Raw genomic sequence first — 22,665 nt, 5'->3', positions numbered from 1 at the left:
CGCTTTCTCATTCACTCCCTGCACTTTGGGGCAATTTTGCAGAATACAATTAACCCTCAAACCTGCACGTGTTTGGGATGCGAGAGGAAACGGGAGTACCCGGAGGAAACCCACGCGGTCACAAGGAGAACATGCAAACTCTACATGGACAGTACCCAATGTCAGGATAGAATCGGTTCTCTGGCGCGGAGGCAACAGCTCTATCAGCTGTACCACTGCTGCCCCAATTGGTATTAATCATAAAGTCGACCTTATCTACTCCCAAAATATCTGTCCCTGCTGAATCTGCTCCCAAGATGAGGCTTTGCATTCTGGAACACCTGTGATGTCTTTGTTTTTTGTAATTGTGGTTACCTCCCCTTGTCCCTCTCCTTCATATCCCATAGTTCAGCGCTCGCTCTTAGCCCCCTCCCCCAACAGAACCTGGATAGAGTTCTCCTCAAAGACAAAATTATGGAGTAACCCGGTGGTCAGGCAGTATCTCTAGAATAACATGGATAGGTGACATTTCGAGTCTGAACCTTTCAGACTTGGTAGAGTTCTCCTGGTCCTTTCACCCACCAGTTACTACAACCAATCTTTTATTTTTTTTCAAGGTTTTCTGCCATCTGCAGTGTGATCCCACCACCAGTCACCATGCCATTGCCACACCTTTCCAGTTTGTGCAGAGACCACTGCATCAGCAACTTCTTGGTTCACTCATCCCTCTGCAGGTACTTTCCCCAGCAACTGCAGGAGATGTAACACCTGTGCCTATACCTCCTCCTTTGCATCAATCCTAGAATTCCTTTCAGGTGAGAGTTTCCTGATTGTTCCTCATAAAACCACCGGTTACTATGATGGTCGGTTCAGTTAAAATTGAGCATGTGTAAACAATCTGAATTCCAAGATGCAGAAACCTCAAATTATATTTGAAAGCATAAATACAGAAGCAGATAGCTTATATAAAGCTCTTTCACAACTCCATTCACATTCATGATGATGTAAGAAGGGTTCTTACCCAACATGCTGGGAAGTATTGTTACTTTTATTTACTTTGGCAAGGCTTGGCTTTTTATAACCACCTACACAATGAAGAAATACCTCCACAGTTGTGAATGGGTTTGATTATCTGCTTTATTTCTGTTGCCACCCAGCCTGTTATGATTAATTATTGTTGCAGCAAAGCCTACAATTCATTCCTGAAGCATGACGAGCTAAACCTGTGCACAAATCTCAGTAACAAATCACTGCCATCCGACTCGCTTACCCTTTTCTTCCTTGTTTCAGCTTCTCGCATTTCTGTCTTTTGTATCAGGTTATGTTTTTTAACAGTTTGAATGGCATTCAACATATTACTTCCCTCTTTGACAGACCTGATTTTGTACACTTTATTTTCTTCTCAGTCTATATTGAAGCCTGCTTAGGGTGGCACAGCTGGTAGAACTGCTGCCTCACAGTGCTGGAGACCCAGGTTCAATCCTGACCTTCGATGCTGTCTGTGTGGAAATTGCACCTTTCCTCCGGTTGCTCCGGTTTTCTTGAGAAAGGAAACGGAAGCCCCTGTCCCACTTGCGTGTCCTTGGCACGCTAATTACGCGACCTCATCGTCGCGTTGAAGCGCACGGGTATCGTGGGACTGCAATACGCCTGCGCGCGTACACGCTACGTGACGCTGGAGGCACGTGAAGATTTTGTTTCCCTACAAAATCCTGGAGCGCCGCGCGATACCGTGCACAATTCCTACCCCTCCGCGCTTCTCCATGCCACCGTCCTGCGCGGCCCACACAATACCCGTGCGCCTCGACGTGACAACTGTTCCCACGTATGTGGGACAGTTTATCATCTCCAAGATACTTAATATCTTTGCTAAAGGGCCTGTCCCACTGTACGAGCTAATTCAAGAGTTCTCCCGAGTTTCTCCTGATTCGAACTTGGAGAATCACGGTAATAGCAGCTCATAGGTACTCGGGGCTCTCGTGGACATTTTTCAACATATTGAAATATCTTCACGAGCTTACCGCATTTCCCGAGTACCTGCCGTTAGCGTTACGAGCCGTTAAGAGATGTCCCGAGCTCTGAAGTACCCGCTACGTACATTCTACGTACTTACCACGAGTTTGATTTATTTTTTTAAACCCGGAAGAGCTCTTGGGTATAGTGGGACAGGCCCTTAAGCATTCTGAAACTGATAACCATTTCAAGGAATGTTACACAGAAAGGTTGAACAAGTTAGGGCTTTATTCTTTGGAGCGCAGAAGGTTAAGGGGGGGACTTGATAGAGGTTTTTTAAATGATGAGAGGGATAGACAGAGTTGACGTGGAAAAGCTTTTCCCACTGAGAGTAGGGAAGATTCAAACAAGGGGACATGACTTGAGAATTAAGGGACTGAAGTTTAGGGGTAACATGAGGGGGAACTTCTTTACTCAGAGAGTGGTAGCTGTGTGGAATGAGCTTCCAGTGAAGGTGGTGGAGGCAGGTTCGTTTTTATCATTTAAAAATAAATTGGATAGTTATATGGACGGGAAGGGAATGGAGGGTTATGGTCTGAGCGCAGGTATATGGGACTAGGGGAGATTATGTGTTCGGCACGGACTAGAAGGGTCGAGATCGCCTGTTTCCGTGCTGTAATTGTTATATGGTTTATATGGTTATATCACTCTGGACACCTATCTGAATGATTTGATCACTAGAGCTAGCTTGATATTTTAAATCACCTTTTGCCAAGGTATTTATGATGCTGGTCAATATAATGAAAAGATCATACATAACAAACAGTTACAGTTTTTCTAAGGAACAAATTCTGCTAATCAGTTGGAGTCATACTGCTCCATTTGCTCAACAGTTACATGAAGCCAATTATGTCGACATAACCTTTTCAAGTGTTATCAAGCTAAAAACCTATTAACCTTCTGGGTGGGGTTGTTCACACTTGTCAATGTGCATGTTGAACTAAACAAATTCCAACATTAAGTGTTAAACATGTAGGGTGACATTCACAACAGGAATGTAAACAGCAATTATGAAGCTGTAGAAAAAAAATACCAATGCTGCTATTACTTTAGCTTAGTCTAGAGATACAGTATGCAAACAGGCCAAATGTAGGCAGGTGGGACTAGTGTGGATGGGGCATGTTGGTTGGTGTGGGCAAGTTGGGCTGAACTGCCTGTTTCCATACTGCATGTCATAGAGTGATACAGTGTGGAAACAGGCCCTTCGGACCAACTCGCCCACACCGGCCAGCAATGTCCTAGCTACACTAGTCCCACCTGCCTGCGCTTGGTCCATATCACTCCAAACCTGTCCTATCCATGTACCTGTCTAACTGTTTCTTAAACGATGGGATAGTCCCAGCCTCAACTACCTCCTCTGGCAGCTTGTTCCATACACCCACCACCCTTTGTGGAAAAGAGTTACCCCTCAGATTCCTATTAAATCTTTTCCCCTTCATCTTGAACCTATGTCCTCTGGTCTTTGATTCCTCTACTCTGGGCAAGAGATTCTGTGCATCTCCCTGATCTATTCCTCTCATTACATCATATGCCTCATCCTCCTGCTCTCCATGGAATAGAGACCCAGCCTACTCAACCTCTCCCTATAACTCATACCCTCCAGTCCTCGTAAATCTTTTCTGAACCCTTTCAAGCTTGACACTATCTTTCCTGTAACATGGTGCCCAGAACTGAACACAATATTCTAAATGCAGTCGCATCAACATCGTATACCAACTGCAGCATGACCTCCCAACATCTATACTCAATACTGATGAAGGCGAAAGTGCCAAAAGCCTTTTGGACCACCTTATCTACCTGCGACTCGACCTTCAAGGCACCATGCACCTGTACTCCTAGATACATCAGCTCTGCAACACTACCCAGAGGCCGACCAATTATTTTGTAGGTCCTGCCCTTGTTCGACATCCCAAAATGCAACACCTCACACTTTTCTGTATTAAATTCCATCAACTATTCCTCCGCCCACCTGGCCAATCGATCCAGATCCTGCTGCAATCTTTCACGACCATCTTCACTATCTGCAAAACCACCCACTTTTGCATCAGCAGCAAACTTGCTAATCTTGTCCTGTATGTCCTAATCCAAATCATTAATGTAGATGACTAACAGTAACGGGCCCAGCACCGAACTCCGAGGCACACAGGCGTCCAGCCCAAGAAGCAACCTTCCACCTTGACACTATGACTCCAAGAAGTCATTATGTGCCATTTATGAAGTCTCTTGAGAGAGGAGGGGTGGCAGGTTGTTCCTAAACCTGCCTTCAAATCGATGACCACAATATAAAATCATGAAAGGAATAAATCGGGCAGATGCACACTCTTGGCCAGAGTAGGTGAATCGAGGACCTTGTTCCCATAGGGGCCAGGACCCATGTCTGCAAGCGGGTGACGGGCCACATCTATCACCATGGTGTTTTCTGCATTAGCTTTCACGTGTTTCTCAATTAGTTTTCTGCAGTTCCCAAGCCCCTCGCCTGCCCCGGGACTAGCTGTAATGCCCAGGTCACCTGCGTGCCCCGGGACTAGCTGCAGTTCCCAGATCAACTCGCGTCCCCGGGACTGGCTGCAGTTCCAGTTCGCGAAAACTAATTGAAAAAAAATACACCTGCGGGCCGGATAATTTCGGGTTATGGGCCGAACCCGGCCTGTGGGCCGTAGGTTGCCGACCCCCGACATAGGCTCAAGGTGAAGGGGAAAAGATTTAATAGGAATCTGAGGGGTACTTTTTCCACACAAAGGGCGGTGGGTGTATGGAACAAGCTGCCAGAGGAGGTAGTTGAGGCTGAGACTATCCAAAAGTTTAAGAAACAATTACACCAGTACATGGATAGGACAGGTTTGGAGAGATATGGACCAAACGCAGGCAGGTGGAGCTAGTGTAGCTGGGACATGTTGGCCGGTGTGGGCAAGTTGGTCCGAAGGGCCTGTTTCCACACTGTATCACGCAGTGCCTCACACTAAAACGTGGGCTTAATCATGCAATCAAAAAATTTAAGACATAGGCAGACATTCAGTCCATCATATCTCTGTCAGGAAATCTGAGTGTTACAAGCACAAGACTCCATTTAGTGCATCTTTATTTCTTTGGCACGTACAGAATTAAGCAAACATTGTTCACAAATGGCTACTGAAGATACTAGAAAAATCTGCACTATAATTATACTCTTCTGTTAACAACATATAATGTAGAACAATGCAGCAAAGGAACAGTCTCTTTGACCCTCAACGACTGTGTCGACCGTGATACCAAGTTAAACTAATGTCCTCTGCCGGCTAGTGATCCATATCCTTGCATCTCCGTGTGTCTATCTAAAGGGCCTGTCCCACCAGCATGCTATTGCATGCGTCTAGTGCGACCAAACGTGGTCGCTTGAGGTGTACGGCCGTGCGGGGCCGGTCCCACTTTGAACCGCGGAGGCAATGCGGGGCTGGTCCTGACATCGTGCGGGGTTCCGAAAATCCTGCACCGTCCGAAAATCCCGCGCGCCAACAGCTTGTCGGCCCGCAGGCGCATTGAGGGCGTACGCAGCGTCTTGACGGCGTAAGCCTAGCGCCTGCCGTTGCGCGATGACGTCACCGCCCGGCGTGCCGTGGAGTGATGAAGTCACCGCCCAATGCCGTGCGACGTCCAAATTCAGTCGGCCCGCCTCCTGCCCAGCTGATTGGTGAGTATGATGTCGGGACCAGCCCCGCACAACTTCCTACACCTCTGCGGTTCGAAGTGGGACCGGCCCGGCAGGGCCGTACGCCTCAAGTGACCATGTTTGGTCGCACTAGACGCATGCAATCGCACGCTGGTGGGACAGGCCCTTTACGCCTCTTAAATGCCACTATTGTACCTGTGAATTTTCTAACATTGATGACATTGTCTGGGTTGAACTCTTGTTCAATGGGCCAATTTAGCATGAATGAATAAGGAAGAATATACTTGGCAGTAACTTCCTGGTGCCTGTAGTAGGAATTTCTATTCAGGTATGAGAAGACTATTGTGGTTGCTGCCCACAATCAAAACATTAAAACAGTTATGATGCAGGCACTGGAGAGAAACAAATTGCATTGTGAGTGAACTTAATCCGCTCTTAAGTCCCAAGCATCAAGACATTTCATAAGGTCATAACTGATAGGAGTAGAATTAGGCCATTCAGCCCATCAAGTTTACTCCACCATTCAATCATGGCTGATCTATCTCTCTCTTCTAGCCCCATTCTCCTGCCTTCTTCCCATAACCCCTGACACCCATACTAATCAAGAATCTTATCTATCTCTGCCTTAAAGGTAATAAATGCACCCAGTCTTTACTCACCAGCTAAATTCTTCTGTTCAATATTAATTAGCCCCTCGTACAAGGCCTTGACTGGATTTGTGCCAGTTAGTAGGACTCCATGCAGCCATATCAGTAATGTCCGGTGACCATGTTCCTGATAGCTCTTTGCTCCTAAAAGGAAAGCAATGTTTGTTAAAATCACAAAACAGTTTGTTTCAGTCAGAGCGAGCATCGCATCACCAACCTAGAACCTCATTCTGCCTGGTTTGGTGAAGATGTGGTGAGATGGGAGCATCAGGACCTTAATATCTAAACACAAAGTGTGATTTCACAAGCTGAACTCTACTGATTTAGTGGTGAAACTGGTAGGCAAGATCGAGCAATGAATGGAAATAGAAACATAGAAAATAGGTGCAGGAGGAGGCCATTCGGCCCTTCGAGCCAGCACCGCCATTCATTGTGATCATGGCTGATCATCCCCTATCAATAACCCGTGCCTGCCTTCTCCCCATATCTCTTGACTACACTAGCCCCCAGAGCTCTATCTAACTCTCTCTTAAATCCGGAATGGAGGAGTGCAAGGAGGGAGGAAGGAAGAGAGAATGGAGTGATCATTTATTTAACTTGTAATTCATGCTTCAATTTGTGCATCTGATTTAACAGATATCCCACCTATCCATTGTTCCTCTATTGCCTTTATTTGACCCTCGGTGAAATGCCACTGCATGGCAAGCCTCTTCCATTCCTTTGGCTTGAGGTCGTGGTGGGCCATACTCCAGAGGGTGGTGCGGAGTTGGCTTGTCTGGGTGGTATGGTCCGGCTTGAATGTCAATGGGTAACTGCTTGTTAGGTTTGGAAGTCGATCTTCGATGACCTTAAAAATAAGAAATTGCAGTACATCAGATGAATGCCAAAGAGCACTACAACCTAGACAGTGGAACATTTCCCCCCACTTTTGATATTCCTGCATCATGGTGTAATTTTCATGTAAGGAATATGCCTGGACGTGCATAAGTCATAGGAGCAGAATTAGGCCATTCGGCCCTTCAGGTCTACTCTGCCATTCAATCATGGCTGATGTATCTCTCCCTCACAGCCCCATTGTCCTGCCTTCTCCCCATAACCTCCGACACCCGAACTAATCAAGAATCGGTCAATCCCAGCCTTGAAAATACACAATGAAGTGGCCTCCAATAAAATATTATTTCACGCAATCCCCGCAGCACTGAACTGCAGACGCAGTTAGCTCATGAAAATGAACATAAAAACACTGGGGCAGCACAGTGCTGCAGCTAGTAGAACTGCTGCCTCACAGCGCCAGAGACCTCGATTCGAACTTGGATTCAGGTGCTGTTTGTGTGGGCGTTGCACGGTGATGGCTTGAATTTCCTCCGGGTGCTCCAATTTCCTCCCAATCCCAAAGGCGTGTGAGTTTGGAGGTTAAATGGCCCCTGTAATATTGCCCCAAGGGTGTCGGGAATGGGGTAGCATAGAACTAGCGCGAATGGGTGATCAATGGCCATCATGAATTCAGTGGGCTGAAGGGCCCCTTTCCATGCTGTATCCCTAAACTAAAACTGAATTGAAACAATGAATGATTAGAATTATGGTTAGATAATAGCAGGCTGGAATTTGTACTCAGTGCCAAAGTGATTGCATTTCATCTGACCTCAGAATTAACCGCAGCCTTGCCTCAGGGGATCTGAACAAAGACAACAGAAGATAGAAACAAAAAGCTGGAGTAACTCAACGGGTCAGACAGCATCTCTGGAGAAAACGGATAAGTGATGTTTTATATCGAGACCCTTCTTCAGACTCAGAACAGGACTGGATGAATCCCTCAAAACAAGGCGAAACAGGGCCCCCTGGAACAGAATTAGATTAGTATCGAGATACAGAGAAACAGGCCCTTCGGCCCACTGATTCCAAACCGACCATTGATCGTCCATTCACACTAGTTCTATGATATCCCACTTTCTTATCCACTCCTTAAGAGCCTGTCCCACGAGCATGCGACTCCATGCGGCAAGCGCAACCTAACATGGTCGCTTGAGCCGTACGGCCTCGCGGGGCCGGTTCCCACTTCGATCGCTGGAGTCGTATGGAGTTGTGCGGAGCTGGTCCCGACATCGCGCGGGGCTCCGAAAAACTGACCGTGTTCAAAAATTCTTCGCGGCAACGGCCTGCCGGCCCGCAGCTGCCTCAACGTCGTACGCACCGCTTTGACGGGAATATGCAGCGTCTCGACGCCGTACATCACGCGCAAACTTCCCGCGGACTTCGCTCAAACTTCACGTCACACACTCGACCTCCGCGAGGCCCCCGCTTCCGGTTTGGTCGCGCTCGCCGCATGCAGGCGCATGCTGGTGGGACCGGCCCTGTACGGGGATCACTCGACCTCCGCGCGGCCCCCGCTTCCGGTTTGGTCGCGCTTGTCGCATGCAGGTCACATGCTCGTGGGACAGGCCCTTTACACATTAGCTAGCTACCAACCAAGTGACAGGTTGTAATGGCAGATTTCCAACTCTTCCAGGGTCCAACATTCCTTTTCCATTACTACACAGGTAAGTAGGAGTGATCTTACGCAGACCACAAAGAAAAGATCTTCCAGTCATTATTTCCAGTTTATTTGGTTCTTTATTGAAGTAGTTGTACAAACAATGAGATGAACATACCAGGTTTTCCTTATGCTGCACACAAGTTGTAAAGCCTGTTCTCCCCGTCTGGTGAGAACTGTGTACCCTCCTATGCCTGGTCTGATCACTTCCTGTCCGCTAAGCCCATATATCTACATCCCTCTGTGCATCTAATGACCGCCCCCAAGTGCCCGAAACCACACTGCAAGATATATCTAGACAAAATAATATAATATGCCAACAGTAGCTAGCCTAAACATAAATGGCTCCGACACAGGTAATTCCTGTAATTAAGCAGTTAGCTGTTGGCAGGTCATTCAACTAGGTCACTCAACTTTTGGATAGATCTTTTTTTTAACCTCAGATAAGAATGTTGTGTCCCATACCACAGTTACATAAACTCATCACAACCATAACAATCACATTCCAGTTCAGGTTCTCAAAGTGGCATCAACCTAAAATGGTGACTGTCATTCATTTTGCACAGGCATTACCTGCCTGCGAAGGTTTTTATATATCCACCTTAAAACTGAAGTGGGTTTCAGAAGGTGTTATGCAGGGCGAATAATACCGCGTTAAGCTTCATCCCTGTATATTTCCAGTCATGTTTATCAAGTCTGGGTAAGTATCTGAAAGGGCAGAGTTTGCAAGTCTATGGATAGTGGGTTGGGAAGAGAGATTCATAGAATTGTTCTTAGATTCAGTTTAGTTTCATTCAGTTCAGTTAAGTTTATTGTCACGTGTACCAAGGTGCAGTGAGAAGCTTTTGTTGCGTGCAATCCAGTCAGCAGAAATAGCAATCAAGCTATTTACAGTGTATTGTATAGATACATGATAAGGGAATAATGTTTAGTGCAAGGTAAAGCCAGCAAGCTCCAATCAAAGATAATCCGAGGTTCACCAATGAGGTAGATAGTAGTTCAGCACAGCTCTCTGGTTGTGGTAGCCTGGACAGCTGGGAAGAAACTGTCCCTGAATCTGGAGGTGTGTGTTTTCACACTTCTATACCTTTTGCCCGATGGGAGAGTAGATACGGGCTTGATGGGCCAAATGGCCTCCTCTGCTCCAGCCATTACATGACTCTGTGATTACAATGCAGTCAGTTGACTCCACATCTGGCTAGCTATCGGTTCATAAGATTATAAGATCATTAGCGGTCGGAGCAGAATTAGGCCATTCGGCCCATCCAGTCTACTCCGCCATTCAATCATGGCTGATCTATCTCTCCCCTCTAACGCCATTCTCCTGCCCATAACCTCTGACACCCATACTAACCAAGAATTTATCAAGCAATCTCTGCCTTAAAAATATCCACTGACTTGGCCTCCACAGCCATCTGTGGCAAAGAATTCCACAGATTCACCACCCTCTGACGAAATAAATTCCTCCTCATCTCCTTCCTAAAAGAAAGTCCTATTATTCTGAGGCTATGTCCTAGACTCTCCCAACAGTGGAAACATCCTCTCCACAAGAGGTTGTATCATTTTATGGATGAAGATTGCTTGTGAAAGCAATTTCTGATCGCCGCTGGATTTTCAACACGTTGAAAAATTTCGGAGACAGTCAGCGACAGTGGGTTTGGCGCCAATGAGCGTAGCTTGACTTCTCCTGGCGTAGGTGCTGTCATAGTAGTCGCCAGGTTAACATAGATTGTCGCCAAGTGACGTAGGTTAATTATTTTTCCTAAAGTAATACTTCTATTTTTAATTTTATGTCGAAAGGGGTCCAGTCGCCGGTTTTTCAGCGACCTGCCACGACTATGACAGTCACCGGCAGTCGCCTAATAGCCTGTGTGGGATGGCCCTTTACTCTCTGTATTCAGCGACAACAAAGCAGTTTAATTTAATCACAACCTAAGGGGTAACTTTTTTTACACAAAGGGTGGTGGGTGTCTGGAACAAGCTGCCTGGACTAGTGAGTTCTGAGCTATAGGCAGAGGTTGAGTAGGCTGGGACTCTGTTCCTTGGAGCGCAGGAAGATGAGGGGTGATCTTATAGAGGTGTACAAACTCATGAGAGTAATAGATCAGGTTGATGCAGGTTGATGCAGTGTTGATGCAGTGTTGTAGAGCAGAGGGATCTAGGAATACAGGTGCATAGTTCCCTAAAGGTCGAGTCGCAGGTAGATCGGGTGATCAAAAAGGGTTTTGGTACTTTGGCCTTCATCAGCCAGACTATTGAGTATAGATGTTGGGAGGTCATGTTGCTGTTGTATAAGATGTTGGTGAGGCCACATTTAAAGTATTGTGTTCAGTTCTTGGCACTGTGTTATAGGAAAGATGTTGTCAAGCTGGAATGGGTACAGAGAAGATTTATGAGGATGTTGCCAGGACTAGAGAGTCTGAGCTACAGGGAGAGGTTGAGTAGGCTGAGTCTCTATTCCATGGAGCGCAGGAGGATGATGCGTGATCTTATAGAGGTGTATAAAATCATGAGTGGAATAGATCAGGTAGACACACAGAGTCTCTTGCCCAGAGTAGGGAAATTGAGAATCAGAGGACATGGGTTTAAGGTGAAGGGGAAAAGATTTAATAGGAATCTGAAGGGTAACTTTTTTACACAAAGGGTGGTGGGTGTATGGAACAATAGTTGAGGTAGTTGAGGCTGGGACTATCTCAACGCTTAAGAAATAGGTATATGGATAGGGTAGGTTTAGATGAATGTGGGCCAAGTACGGGCAGGTGGGACGGGTGGAGCATGTTGGTCGGCAAGTGCAAGTTGGGCCTGAAGACCTGTTTCCACACTGTAATAGATCCAGCATCCGCAGTTCCTTCCTACACATACTGACCAATGTACCTCTACTCCATTGTGTACATTGGACTTGTCGATTGAACAGATTTGCTACAATGCTGAGAACTATGTTCTAAATTCTGTATCTTCCTCTTTGCGATATCGCACTTGAGTTTGGCTTGGTTGTATTTATGTATCTAGGGTTGCCAACTCTCTCACTCCCAAATAAGGGACGAAAGGTCAAAATACGGGACAAATTCCCGCCGGCAATTCGTTGACCGACTCTGCCGCGGCTGGGTGAATGATGAGTTTGCCCGGGTGCTGGACTGCATACAAAGGCCAGCCGGCAGGCCAGCTGAGGAGATTTGGACGGGGCCGCGTCACGTGCAAAGTCCGGCACCCCATCCAACTCATGAACAGATGATCGGCCATGAGAAGGAGGGGTGGTGGTGTCGGCGGTAAGCGAAGATCCGAAGGTCGGACAGCTGGCCGGGCTGCCGACCGACGGGGCCACGGGCGAGGCGCTGCTGCTGCTGCACTCCATGGGCTGCACTACGTCGGGACGGGTGAGGCGGAGCTGGACGTGGCGCTCCAACCCGACAGTCCCCTCGACCCAAGTAGTAGCAGTCAAATACGGGACAAGGGCGGTCCCATACGGGACACACCAATTTAGCCCAATATACGGGATGTCCCGGCTAAAATGGGACGGTTGGCAACCCTAGGTATATGTGATCTGTTGGGATAGTATACAAACAATGCTTTTCACTGTATCTCGGTACACATGATAATAATAAACCTAAACCACGTTTATCTTTGGTTTTAAAACCGTCACCCCTTCCTACATTCCTGCAGAGGTTAGTTGGCTCAGGAAGAGCCTCGTCTTCCTTTTATATCTTCAAACAATTCCACCTGGAGCCAGCAGATCAATTAAGTCCAGCCCAGCCTTCTAGTTCAATTACAGAAACCAGATCTGACCTGTTTGAAAGGATCGAGACAACCCTGTTCTTTCACAATATATTTTATCAGCTGCACCAAGATCCCAAATGCCCTACAGTACACACACCACCACTTTAGTTCGAGACCTGAAACATCACCCATTCCTTCTCTCCAGAGATGCCGCCTGTCCCGCTGAGTCGCTCCAGCATTTTGCATCTTTCTTCGGTGTAAACTAGCATCTGCAGTTGCTTCCTCCACTACTCACCATTTTAGTTTATGTTTAAAGACGCAGGCACTTCGGACCAATGAGTCCATGCCGACCGGCAATCACCCTGTACACTAACACTGTCCTACATGCTGGGGACAATTTACAATTTCACCAAAGCCAATTCACCTGTAAACCTGTACATCTTTGGAAAGTCGGATGAAACCCAAAGAAAACCCACGTAGTCACGGGGTGAACGTGCAAACTCCGTACAGACAGCACCCGCAGTCAGGATCGAACCCGGGTCTCTGGTGCTGTAAGGCTGCAACTCTACCGCTGCGCCACCGTGCCGCTCAACTATCTTCTCCCATACTTTTGGATTATTTTCAAGTGCAGGAAAGGGACTTAAAAGTTCACACTACCTCAAAATGCTGGTTTGTGGTATCCAGATTGATCTTTATAAAGTTAATTACCTGATACACTTGAGGCAAATGTATGTTATTGTTCACTATCGGTTGTATATTAATAGATATTCAGCACTGTGTCTGTATATCTTCAGTATAAACCAGCATTGGCAGTTCGTTTCTACCCATTTCTGGTCAAATCCCTTCTTTAGACTGACCCTTCTTCTTCAAAATATATTTTTTTTCACCTTTGTTGCTTCGATATTTAATGATACAATTTCTCTGTTACTCTTGTTATCACGCCGGCAGAAAACCAAGCTGTATCTGTGGCTATCGTGGTGAAATCTATCTTATTTTTCCTTACATCCCTCCTTGGCACCAAGCTGACATATCTGTGTCATTTCAATGCACCAAGAGTTGACTATGATTGGCGCAGGAAAAACTGGGCGGCACAGTGGCGCAGTGGTAGAGTTGCTGCCTTACATCGCCAGAGACCCAGACTCTATCCTGACTATGAATGCTGTCTGTACAGAATTTGTACGTTCTCCCCGTGACCTCGTGGGTTTTCCCCGGGTGCTCCGGTTTAACCATATAATTATAACAATTACAGCACGGAAACAGGCCATCTCGACCCTTCTAGTCCGTCCCGAACACATAATCTCCCCTAGTCCCATATTGCGCTCAGACCATAACCCTCCATTCCCTTCCCATCCATATAACTATCCAATTTATTTTTAAATGATAAAAACGAACCTGCCTCCACCACCTTCACTGGAAGCTCATTCCACACAGCTACCACTCTCTGAGTAAAGAAGTTCCCCCTCATGTTACCCCTAAACTTCAGTCCCTTAATTTTCATGTCATGTCCCCTTGTGGGTTTCTTCCCACACTCCAAAGACGTACAGGTTTGTAGGTGAATTGGCTTTGGTAAAATTGTGAGTTGTACCCAGTGTGTGGGATAGTGTTAGTGTGCGGGGATCGCTGGTCGGCGCGGACTCGGTGGGCTGAAGAGCCTGTTTTCACATTGTATCTATAAAACTAAAACTAAAAAACAAAAACAAATGTCTCCTCTTCCCCCATACCCTTCCATCTAAATGCCTTCTACTTGCCCTATATTCCTCACCTTTTATATCCTTGGTTTTTTTTCCCCTCTGTTTTTTTTTAAATGTTCATCTTTGGCCTTTGTCTTACCATCAGCTGGTACAAAATCTCCCTCCTGTATCCACCTTTCATGTCAGACTTTGCCCAGCCCCTATCTCACTTCTAGTTTTCTTTCCACCACTGCAGTGTCTGAAGAAAGGACCTGACTCGAAACATCATCTATTAATGTTCTCCAGGGATGCTGCCTGACCCACTGAGATACACCAGTACTTTGTCTCCTTTTTTCAGACCTTTTGTAGGTTGCACCAAGTACTTGTTTGCACTATTATATGTGTTGTAAAAGGGCACCAATAATACCGGTGCCCAAGAAGAGCAAGGTGACGTGCCACAATCACCATCGACCAGTGGCACTAACGTCTGTGGTGATGAAGTACTTTGAGAGGTTGATTATGGTGCATATCAACTCCTACCTCGACAAGAACCTCGACCCACTGCAGTTCGCCTACCGTTATAACAAATCAATGGTGGCTGCGATCTCACTGGCTCTCCACTCAGCTCTGGACCACTTGGACAACAAAAAATCATATGTCAGGCATTGACTACAGCTCGGCATTTAATACAATCATCCTCTCCAAGCTGCTTACAAAGCTCTCAGATCGGGGTCTCTGCGCACCCCTCTGCAATTGGATCCTTGACTTCCTCATCCACAGACCTATCTGTCCGTATTGGTGGAAATGTGTAATCCTCGACAACAATCAGCACAATCAGCAACAATCTCAAGGCTGCGTGCTCAGCCCCCTGCTGTACTCATGACTGCGTAGCCGGACATAGTACGAACTCCATCATCAAGTTCGCTGACGACACCACTGTTGTGGGATGAATCACTGATGGGGCCGAGTCAGAGTAAAGAAGTGAGATCGACCGATTGACCAAATGGTGCCAGCACAATAACCTGGCTCTCAACACCAGCAAAACCAAGGAACTGATTGAGGACTTTGGAAGGGGTAGGATGGGGACCCACAATCCCGTTGATATCAACGGGATGTTGGTGGAACGGATCAAGAACTTCAAATTCCTGGGCGTGCATACTTCCGAAGATCTTTCCTGGTCCCAGCACACTGATGCAATTATAAAGAAGGCACATCAGCGTCTCTATTTCCTGAGAAGATTACGGAGAGTTGGTATGTCAAAGAGGACTCTCTCAAACTTCTACAGGTGCACAGTAGAGAGCATGCTGAACGGTTGCATCATGGCTTGGTTCGGAAACTTGAGCGTCCAGGAGCGGAAAAGGATGCAGAAAGTTGTGACCGCTGCCCAGTCCATCGTTGGCTCTGACCTCCCTACCATCGAAGGGATTTATCGCAGTTGCTGCCTCAAAAAGGCAGCCAACATCATCAAGGACCCACACCATCCTGGCCACGTACTCATCTCTCTGCTACCATCAGGTAGAAGGTACAGGAGCCTGAAATCTGTTACATTCAGGTTCAGGAACAGCTTCTTTGCCACAGCCATCAGGCTATTAAACTCTCCAACAAACAGACCATGAACTGTAACAGCCTATTGCACTTTATCTGTTTCTTTATGTGTATATTGAGCTGAACTGTTCTGTATTTTTGCTTACAATATTCTGTTGTGCTGCAGCAAGCAAGAATTTCATTGTCCTATCTGGGACACATGACAATAAACTCTCTTGACTTGACTTGACTCTTGATAGGAGCAGAATTTGACCATTCGGCCCATCAATTTTACTCCGTCATTCAATCATGGCTGATCTATCTCTCTTTCCTAATCCCATTCTCCTGCCTTCTACCCATAACCCCTGACACCCGCACTAATCAAGAATCTATCCATTGACGTGGCCTCCACAGCCATCTGTGGCAATGAATTCCACAGATTCACCACCCTCTGACTAACAACATTCCTCCTTATCTCTTTCCTAAAGGAACATCCTTTAATTCTGAGAATATAGCGTCTGGTCCTAGACTCTCCCACTAGTGGAAACATCCTCCACATCCACTCTATTCAGGCCTTGTGGTCTGTTGCCTAGTATAAATAATAAATCATGGTATTACTCCTCACTGTATATTAATTTGTTGTGCTGTTTCATTAATGTGCCCATAATTTTGCAACAAGATGAGCTCTATGCAATCTATGCCCATTTTGAATACAAGGTCGTTGGAGGAAAGTTACCCGCCCCACATGTCTCGGGTGCGTCTGTACCAAGGGTTAACTGTGGCAAACCTTAAATCGGCCACAGTTAAGCATAGAAACGTAGAAAATAGGTGCAGGGGTTGGCCATTTGTTCTTTCAAGCCATTCAATTTGATCATGGCTGATCATCTAAAATAGTAAGATTAAACGAGAACTTACCAGTTTGAAGTTTGATCTTTATTTTATGAGGAGTTACGTTGAAGGATTATGTGAAGAAGGCCGTCAGCCCGCATGCGCGTCAATCTTCATAGCAGCGGTGTGAAATCACAGATAACAGTTGATGAACTGAAATAGTAAGATTTGAAAAAACTAGAACTACCAGCTGATCTTTATGAGAGAGGGTTGGGAGCGGAGGGCACGTAATCCCTCAACGTAACTCCTTATAAAATAAAGATCAAACTTCAAACTGGTAAATTCTCGTTCAATCTTACTATTTTACTTCGGAGTCAAGTGAGTGACTACGTGAAGATTTTGAAGCTCTGTGATTTCATGCCGTGGAACGAGTCCATGCATCAATCACTGCATCAATTGACCAAGGATGAGTGAACATTAATAATGCTATTAGACATGATATAGATTTAGACATGCTGATGCTTTTTAATGAACTAAATGACAATAGTAACCCCTCTCATCCGGGAGGAAACTATAAACAGAACTAAAAAATAGAGTTGGCAAATACCCCCGGTCTGGCAATGGGTTTGTTATAAAAATGTTTGAAAGATCGTTCGTTTGACCATCTTGCCGTCGCTAGGATGTGGTACAGCGGAACGTCCATAACCCTGCTGATGAAACTGTTGCAGCCCTGGTGGAGTGAGATTTGAAAATGTCAGTGTTCACTCCTGCACAAGCCAGAACTTGTTTAACCACCTGGAGATGGTCTGTACTGATACCTTCTTATGAGGTTTTATGTAACTAACAAACACTGCTAGATCAGTGCCCTTAAGGCTCCAGTGGCCTTCACGTATTGTAGTAGATGTGATCACACACAACCAAAGGTCCATGTGGTATGTCCAAAATCTAGTTTGAGACCTGATGCCCCTGGTCTGCTCCGCTTGACTAAGCCATGAACATAAATTGTTATTTCCTCTGCAGATGTAACCATCCTGTCTAGTCGCAGCTTCCCTGCAATCTGCAGTGAGCACGTCCATGGTTCGGCCTAACAATCCGAGCCGCAGGAACAGTCTTTTCAGGGTCTGTAAGTCAATGAATTGATTTTTTCATGCATTGGATGGTTGCCCGAGTCACGGGCTGAACCAGCAATTCTATGTTAGAAATAACCATATAAGGTTCTATAATAATTCCCAATATCAGTGGGAATTATGGCTGCATAGGCCTGTCACTACAAAAATGACTGACGCGGAATTTCGCTGAATATTTTGCAACCCGTCTGATGAGGCAAAATTGAGGAAGACAGTGTAGCGAGCATGCATCTATCGCCACTGCCATGCCACTTGTTTTTTGTTTTTTTTTCCTTCTGTTACTGCAACTGATGATTGAGCCTGGATGCAAACACTCGATCTAGTGTTCCATGGGCCACCAAGTCATTCATACTTAGTGACCCAACATCCATTCTGTTTTGGCATTGGTTTTACGTGATGATACACCAGTGCCAAATGTGGTTAGGTAAACTATCACCGGATACTTTGACTTGATTGCACCCATGTGATTAACAAATGTATCAACTTGGACTTGAGCATACAGAGTATGCATTTTCGCACAAAACCTTTAACCCATAGAATGCACCTAGTGTCTATAGGTAGTTGATACCATATAACTGAAGAATTGGTAACTCATGCAAATCCCATCACCTCTGTAACGAGAGATGGTATTAGTAATTTCCCATCTTTGAGCACTAGCATCAGTTTGTAATATAACTGCAGATTTTCTAACAAAAGCTCGTGGAACAATGCTGAATACTGTTCGTCCACCATAGTTAACTTTCATGGAGGTGAATAATGAGACCTACTTACCAGTGTCTCTAACTCCAGGTCTCCTTACCTTTGCTGGAGTTCCAGCAAAATTTCATTCGCAGACTGTCCATGTTGTCATTTCCATTAGATCGCTGATGCTGCTGACCAACTTTTCTTGTAGTGGCTAGTCCGTCTCTGACGGAGCAGCAATTTTAGAGGCAAAGCACCACTTTCCTTCATGCGATTGTCGTGTATTATGCATTAAGCATGGGACCCCGGCACATAGTCATATTCGGGTTCCTGTTTGGAATTAATCCATACTAACCTTAGACACTCTTTTTAGAGTGGGTGTAATTGCACCTGAACCAGGTGTCACCATCCATATCCTCAATTTGTCTGTGCATGCCTTGTACCAAGCATGTTTTGCGACACCATCTCCCATGGTCTTATAATATATATGGCTCCATTTTCATCCTTTATACATCCGAATGGGAGGACCTATGCAACCTGAACCAGGAGCTGCCTCAGGCATGTGTGCATGTATTTTAGCACCATCTCCATCACTGCGCTCAACTGAGTGGGAGGAATTGCAACCCTGAACCAGGCGTTGCTTCGGGCACACGTGCATACTCCTGTAGCACTCTCTCTCCCACTCCGTCATTTGAGTGGGAGGAAATTTGCAACCCTGAACCAGGAGCTGCTGCCTGACATGTCTTTGACTGTGACGAATCGCAATCTTGTCTGACATAGATGCCCAAGACATGGCACTCACTCTGAGTTGGGGTTGTCAGGTTGCTTCCTTCAGCAGCCGCCAGGACTAGCTGTGCAAATCGATGTTCTGTTGGTATGCTCATTCCCCAAACAGGCTGCATGTGCTAGTGACTCCGAATCCTGCTCCTTTCCGATGCCAATGCAGTATACCGGAAGGACTGGACTGTCTCTGGCCCTCTCCAAAGAGAAGATTCGGCGGCTGGACATCGCTGGCCTCGCGCTCCTTAGATAGCGCTGTTCACTGCCGCCACTGTAATGATGTGACGTGAGGTCATAGATGCTGCAGGTTTTCTGCCATAGGCTGTAAGCCAACTTTTCCTTGCAGCGGCTCCTCCGTTTGCGTGGATACCGCAATCCTTAATGCCATGGCAGAATTCTGACCTCACGCATGCACTCCAGTATGTTTCACGGACATACTTCTGAATTTGGAGTCAGTCACACACTAACTGCCTACGCTCCCCTCCTCAGAGAAGGAGATATAATGCAGCCCTGAACCAGGCGCTGCCGCGGGTGCCACGCAGCTGGCGTGTCATGGAAAGTTCCCTCATGACATACCACCAGACTGCGACTGCCTAGCTCCCCTCCTCAGAGAAGGAGATATAATGCAGCCCTGTACCAGGCGCTGCCGCGGGCCCCGAATACCCGCGCTGATATTACTCCCTTCCTTGGAGTATCAGGTGGAGCATCTCCCCATGAGATGCTCTATCCGGCAAAGAAATGTCCGACTCCTGGCCGGACTAGTTCGACGTTAATCGGCCTGCTGAGCCGATATTTCCCATGGAGACAGATTCCCCGTGGCTTCCGCAGCCGGCTATCACCATGTGGATAGGACAGGTTTGGAGGGATATGGACCAAATGTGGGCAGGTGGGATACGTGTAGCTGGGCCGGTGTGGGCGAGTTGGGCTGAAGGGCCTGTTTTCACACTGTATCATGCTATGACTGTGACTCCAAGGCACATTTAAAAACGTGTATATTCAAGATAACTGGCTATAGTTTGATTAATACAGCTAAACATGCGCTTATCACGATGAAACAGCACCAGGGGCAAAGTACACACTGGAGACAGGGAGAGTTTTGTGGCGAGCCTTCCTCTTTATAAATGATTTAAAACTGTGGCAAAACGTTGTGGAAACTCACTGTGTGGTGAATGCATTCCGACTTTAAATGGATGCAGTTTCTCCGACATTACACGGAGTTTGGATAGCACAAGTACACAGAAACTTAGCAGAATAGAGAGGAAACCCAAGCCACTGTACTGAAACAATGCAGGCACAATGATTAAGGAGTGTCCATACATTCAGAGCGATGTATTGACATACATTCTTGGTTGCTGAGAAACAGAAGCTTGAAAATCGGTTCAACCAGACATTCTGGTTTGTTGGGGTTATTTCTAACCTTTGCTGTCAAACTAGTGAAGGGGCACAAAGTGCTGGAGTAGACAAAAGTGCTGGAGAAACTCAGCGGGTGCATCAGCATCAATGGAGCGAAGCCTATTTCCTTCATTCCATAGATGCTGCTGCACCCGCTGAGTTTCTCCAGCACTTTTGTCTATCTTCGATTTTCCAGAATCTGCAGTTCCTTCTTAAACACATTACTGGAGTAACTCAGCGGGTCAGGGAGCATCTCTGGAGCTGCATCATGGATAGGACCCTTCCAAGACCCGTCCAGTTACTCCAGCACTTGGTGTCTTTGTAAACCAGCATTTGCAAAGTCATAGAGTGATACAGTGTGGAAACAGGCCCTTCAGCCCAACTTGCCCACACCGGCCAACGTGTCCCAGCTACACTAGTCCCACCTGCCCGCATTTGGTCCATATCCCTCCATACCTGTCCTACCCAAGTACCTGTCTAATTGTTTCTTAAACGTTGGGATAGTCCCAGCCTCAACGACCTCAGAGTTACCCCTGAGATTCCTATTACATCTTTTCTCCTTCACATTGAACCTATGTCCTCTGGTCCTCAATTCCCATACTCTAGGCAAGAGATTCTGTGCATCTGCCCAATCTACCCCTCATGATTTTGTACACTTCCTTGTTTCAACAAATGAGTGAAGAGTCCTGACTGATAAAGGCTGTCAGATTTGGAGAGAGGTGGAGTGGGGTGAGAGGGGACTGGGGAAACAAGTAGGTTAAATTGATAACATTGATAGAATAATTATTCTTGAATTGCCCAGCCGAGAATCAGTTATCAGCTCAAAATGGCGACACAGTGGGGCAACTGGAAGGTCCTCACAGAGCCAGAGGTCCAGGTTCGATCTTGGCCTTGCTTGCTGCCTGTGTGGAGTTTGCACGTTCTCCCTGGAGTTGCGTGGGTTTCATCCAGGTGCTCCAGTTTCCTCCCACATCCCAAAGACATGCTAGGTTAATTGGCACTGTAAAAATGGTCCCTAATGTGAAGGATTGGATGAGAAAGTGAGATAACATAGAACTAGCATGAGGGGTGATCAATGATCAGCCTGGACTCGACGGGCTGAAGGGCCTGTTTCTATCGTATATATTGCTAAACTAAACTGAATGTTTATTGCTGAATAAAAATACCATCATATTTTAACTAGGTACATACTCCAGCATAAACTGCAGGAAGATTTATATTATTCAAGAAGCCTTCACAACTTTTACAGATGCACCTGCAGAAAACATCCTATTAGGAAGCATCACAGCTTGGTTTGCCAACAACTTTGTCATATACAACAAGAAATTGCAGAGGGCTGTGTCTATCACACAGTTTCATGCCCGCGTGATACTGTATGTCATGCTGTTACTTGTAGGCGGAGCACCAAAGCAAATTCCTTGTATGTGAATAGTTGGCCAATAAACTTAGTTACTTACTTACTTAACAAGAGTAACAGAGAAAATATATAATTAAATGCCGAGGAAACAAAAGTGAATAAAATAGAAATTTAGTATGAAGAAGGGACCTAACCAGAAATGTGTAGGAAAGAACTGCAGATGCTAGTTTACACCGAAGGTGGACATAAAGTGCTGGGGTAACTCAGCGGGAACGGCAACAACTCTGGAGAAAAAGGATGGATGATGTTTTGGGTCTGGACCTTTCTTTAGACAGCTTAGTCGAGGGCTGTATGTTCGGAGGGGGTGAGGTTAGAGTAGAAAATTGAAAAGTTAAGATGGTTGATGTCACGCCGGCAGTTAGAAATGGAAAAGTCTAGAGAAGGTAGAAGGCTGTCGGTGGGTGTCCAAGAGGAGGGGGACCGGTGTAGACGGGAGAAGGGGTCATCACAGGGTTGTGAGGACTCCGTCCCAAAGAAAAAGACACAGAGGCGGAGGCGATGGGAGAAAAGCTCTACATGGTGGCTGACACGGAACCCCTTGAGGTGGGACGGAGGGGAACGAAGGTGAGGCCTCTGTTGAGGACAGACTGTTCCATATCAGAAATGGGGAGGTCAGGGGGGATGGTGAAGACACAACAGGGGGTAGGGGTAGCGGTCAGGGGGGGGGGGGGGGGGGGGGGGGGGGGGGGGGGGGGAGTGGCAGGGGAGTGGTCGGAG

The 22,665-nt window shown here is 46.5% G+C and overlaps 1 protein-coding gene across 1 annotated transcript in view; it reads right to left on the bottom strand.

Moving 5' to 3' along the window:
• Positions 1–22,665, bottom strand: part of LOC129694636 (ankyrin repeat and death domain-containing protein 1A-like) — a 68,162-nt gene that overhangs the window by 457 nt on the left and 45,040 nt on the right. The window contains exons 13-14 of the mRNA XM_055631375.1: positions 6,931–7,132; positions 6,298–6,429 (exon numbers count right to left, since the gene is read on the bottom strand). Of these exons, the coding sequence (XP_055487350.1) occupies positions 6,298–6,429; positions 6,931–7,132 (334 nt within the window). The remainder of the gene's footprint in view (positions 1–6,297; positions 6,430–6,930; positions 7,133–22,665) is intronic.

This window comes from Leucoraja erinacea, chromosome 3 (assembly GCF_028641065.1).
Source record: "Leucoraja erinacea ecotype New England chromosome 3, Leri_hhj_1, whole genome shotgun sequence".
Lineage (NCBI taxonomy): Eukaryota > Metazoa > Chordata > Chondrichthyes > Rajiformes > Rajidae > Leucoraja > Leucoraja erinaceus.
This window is presented reverse-complemented; position numbering and strand designations above follow the sequence as displayed.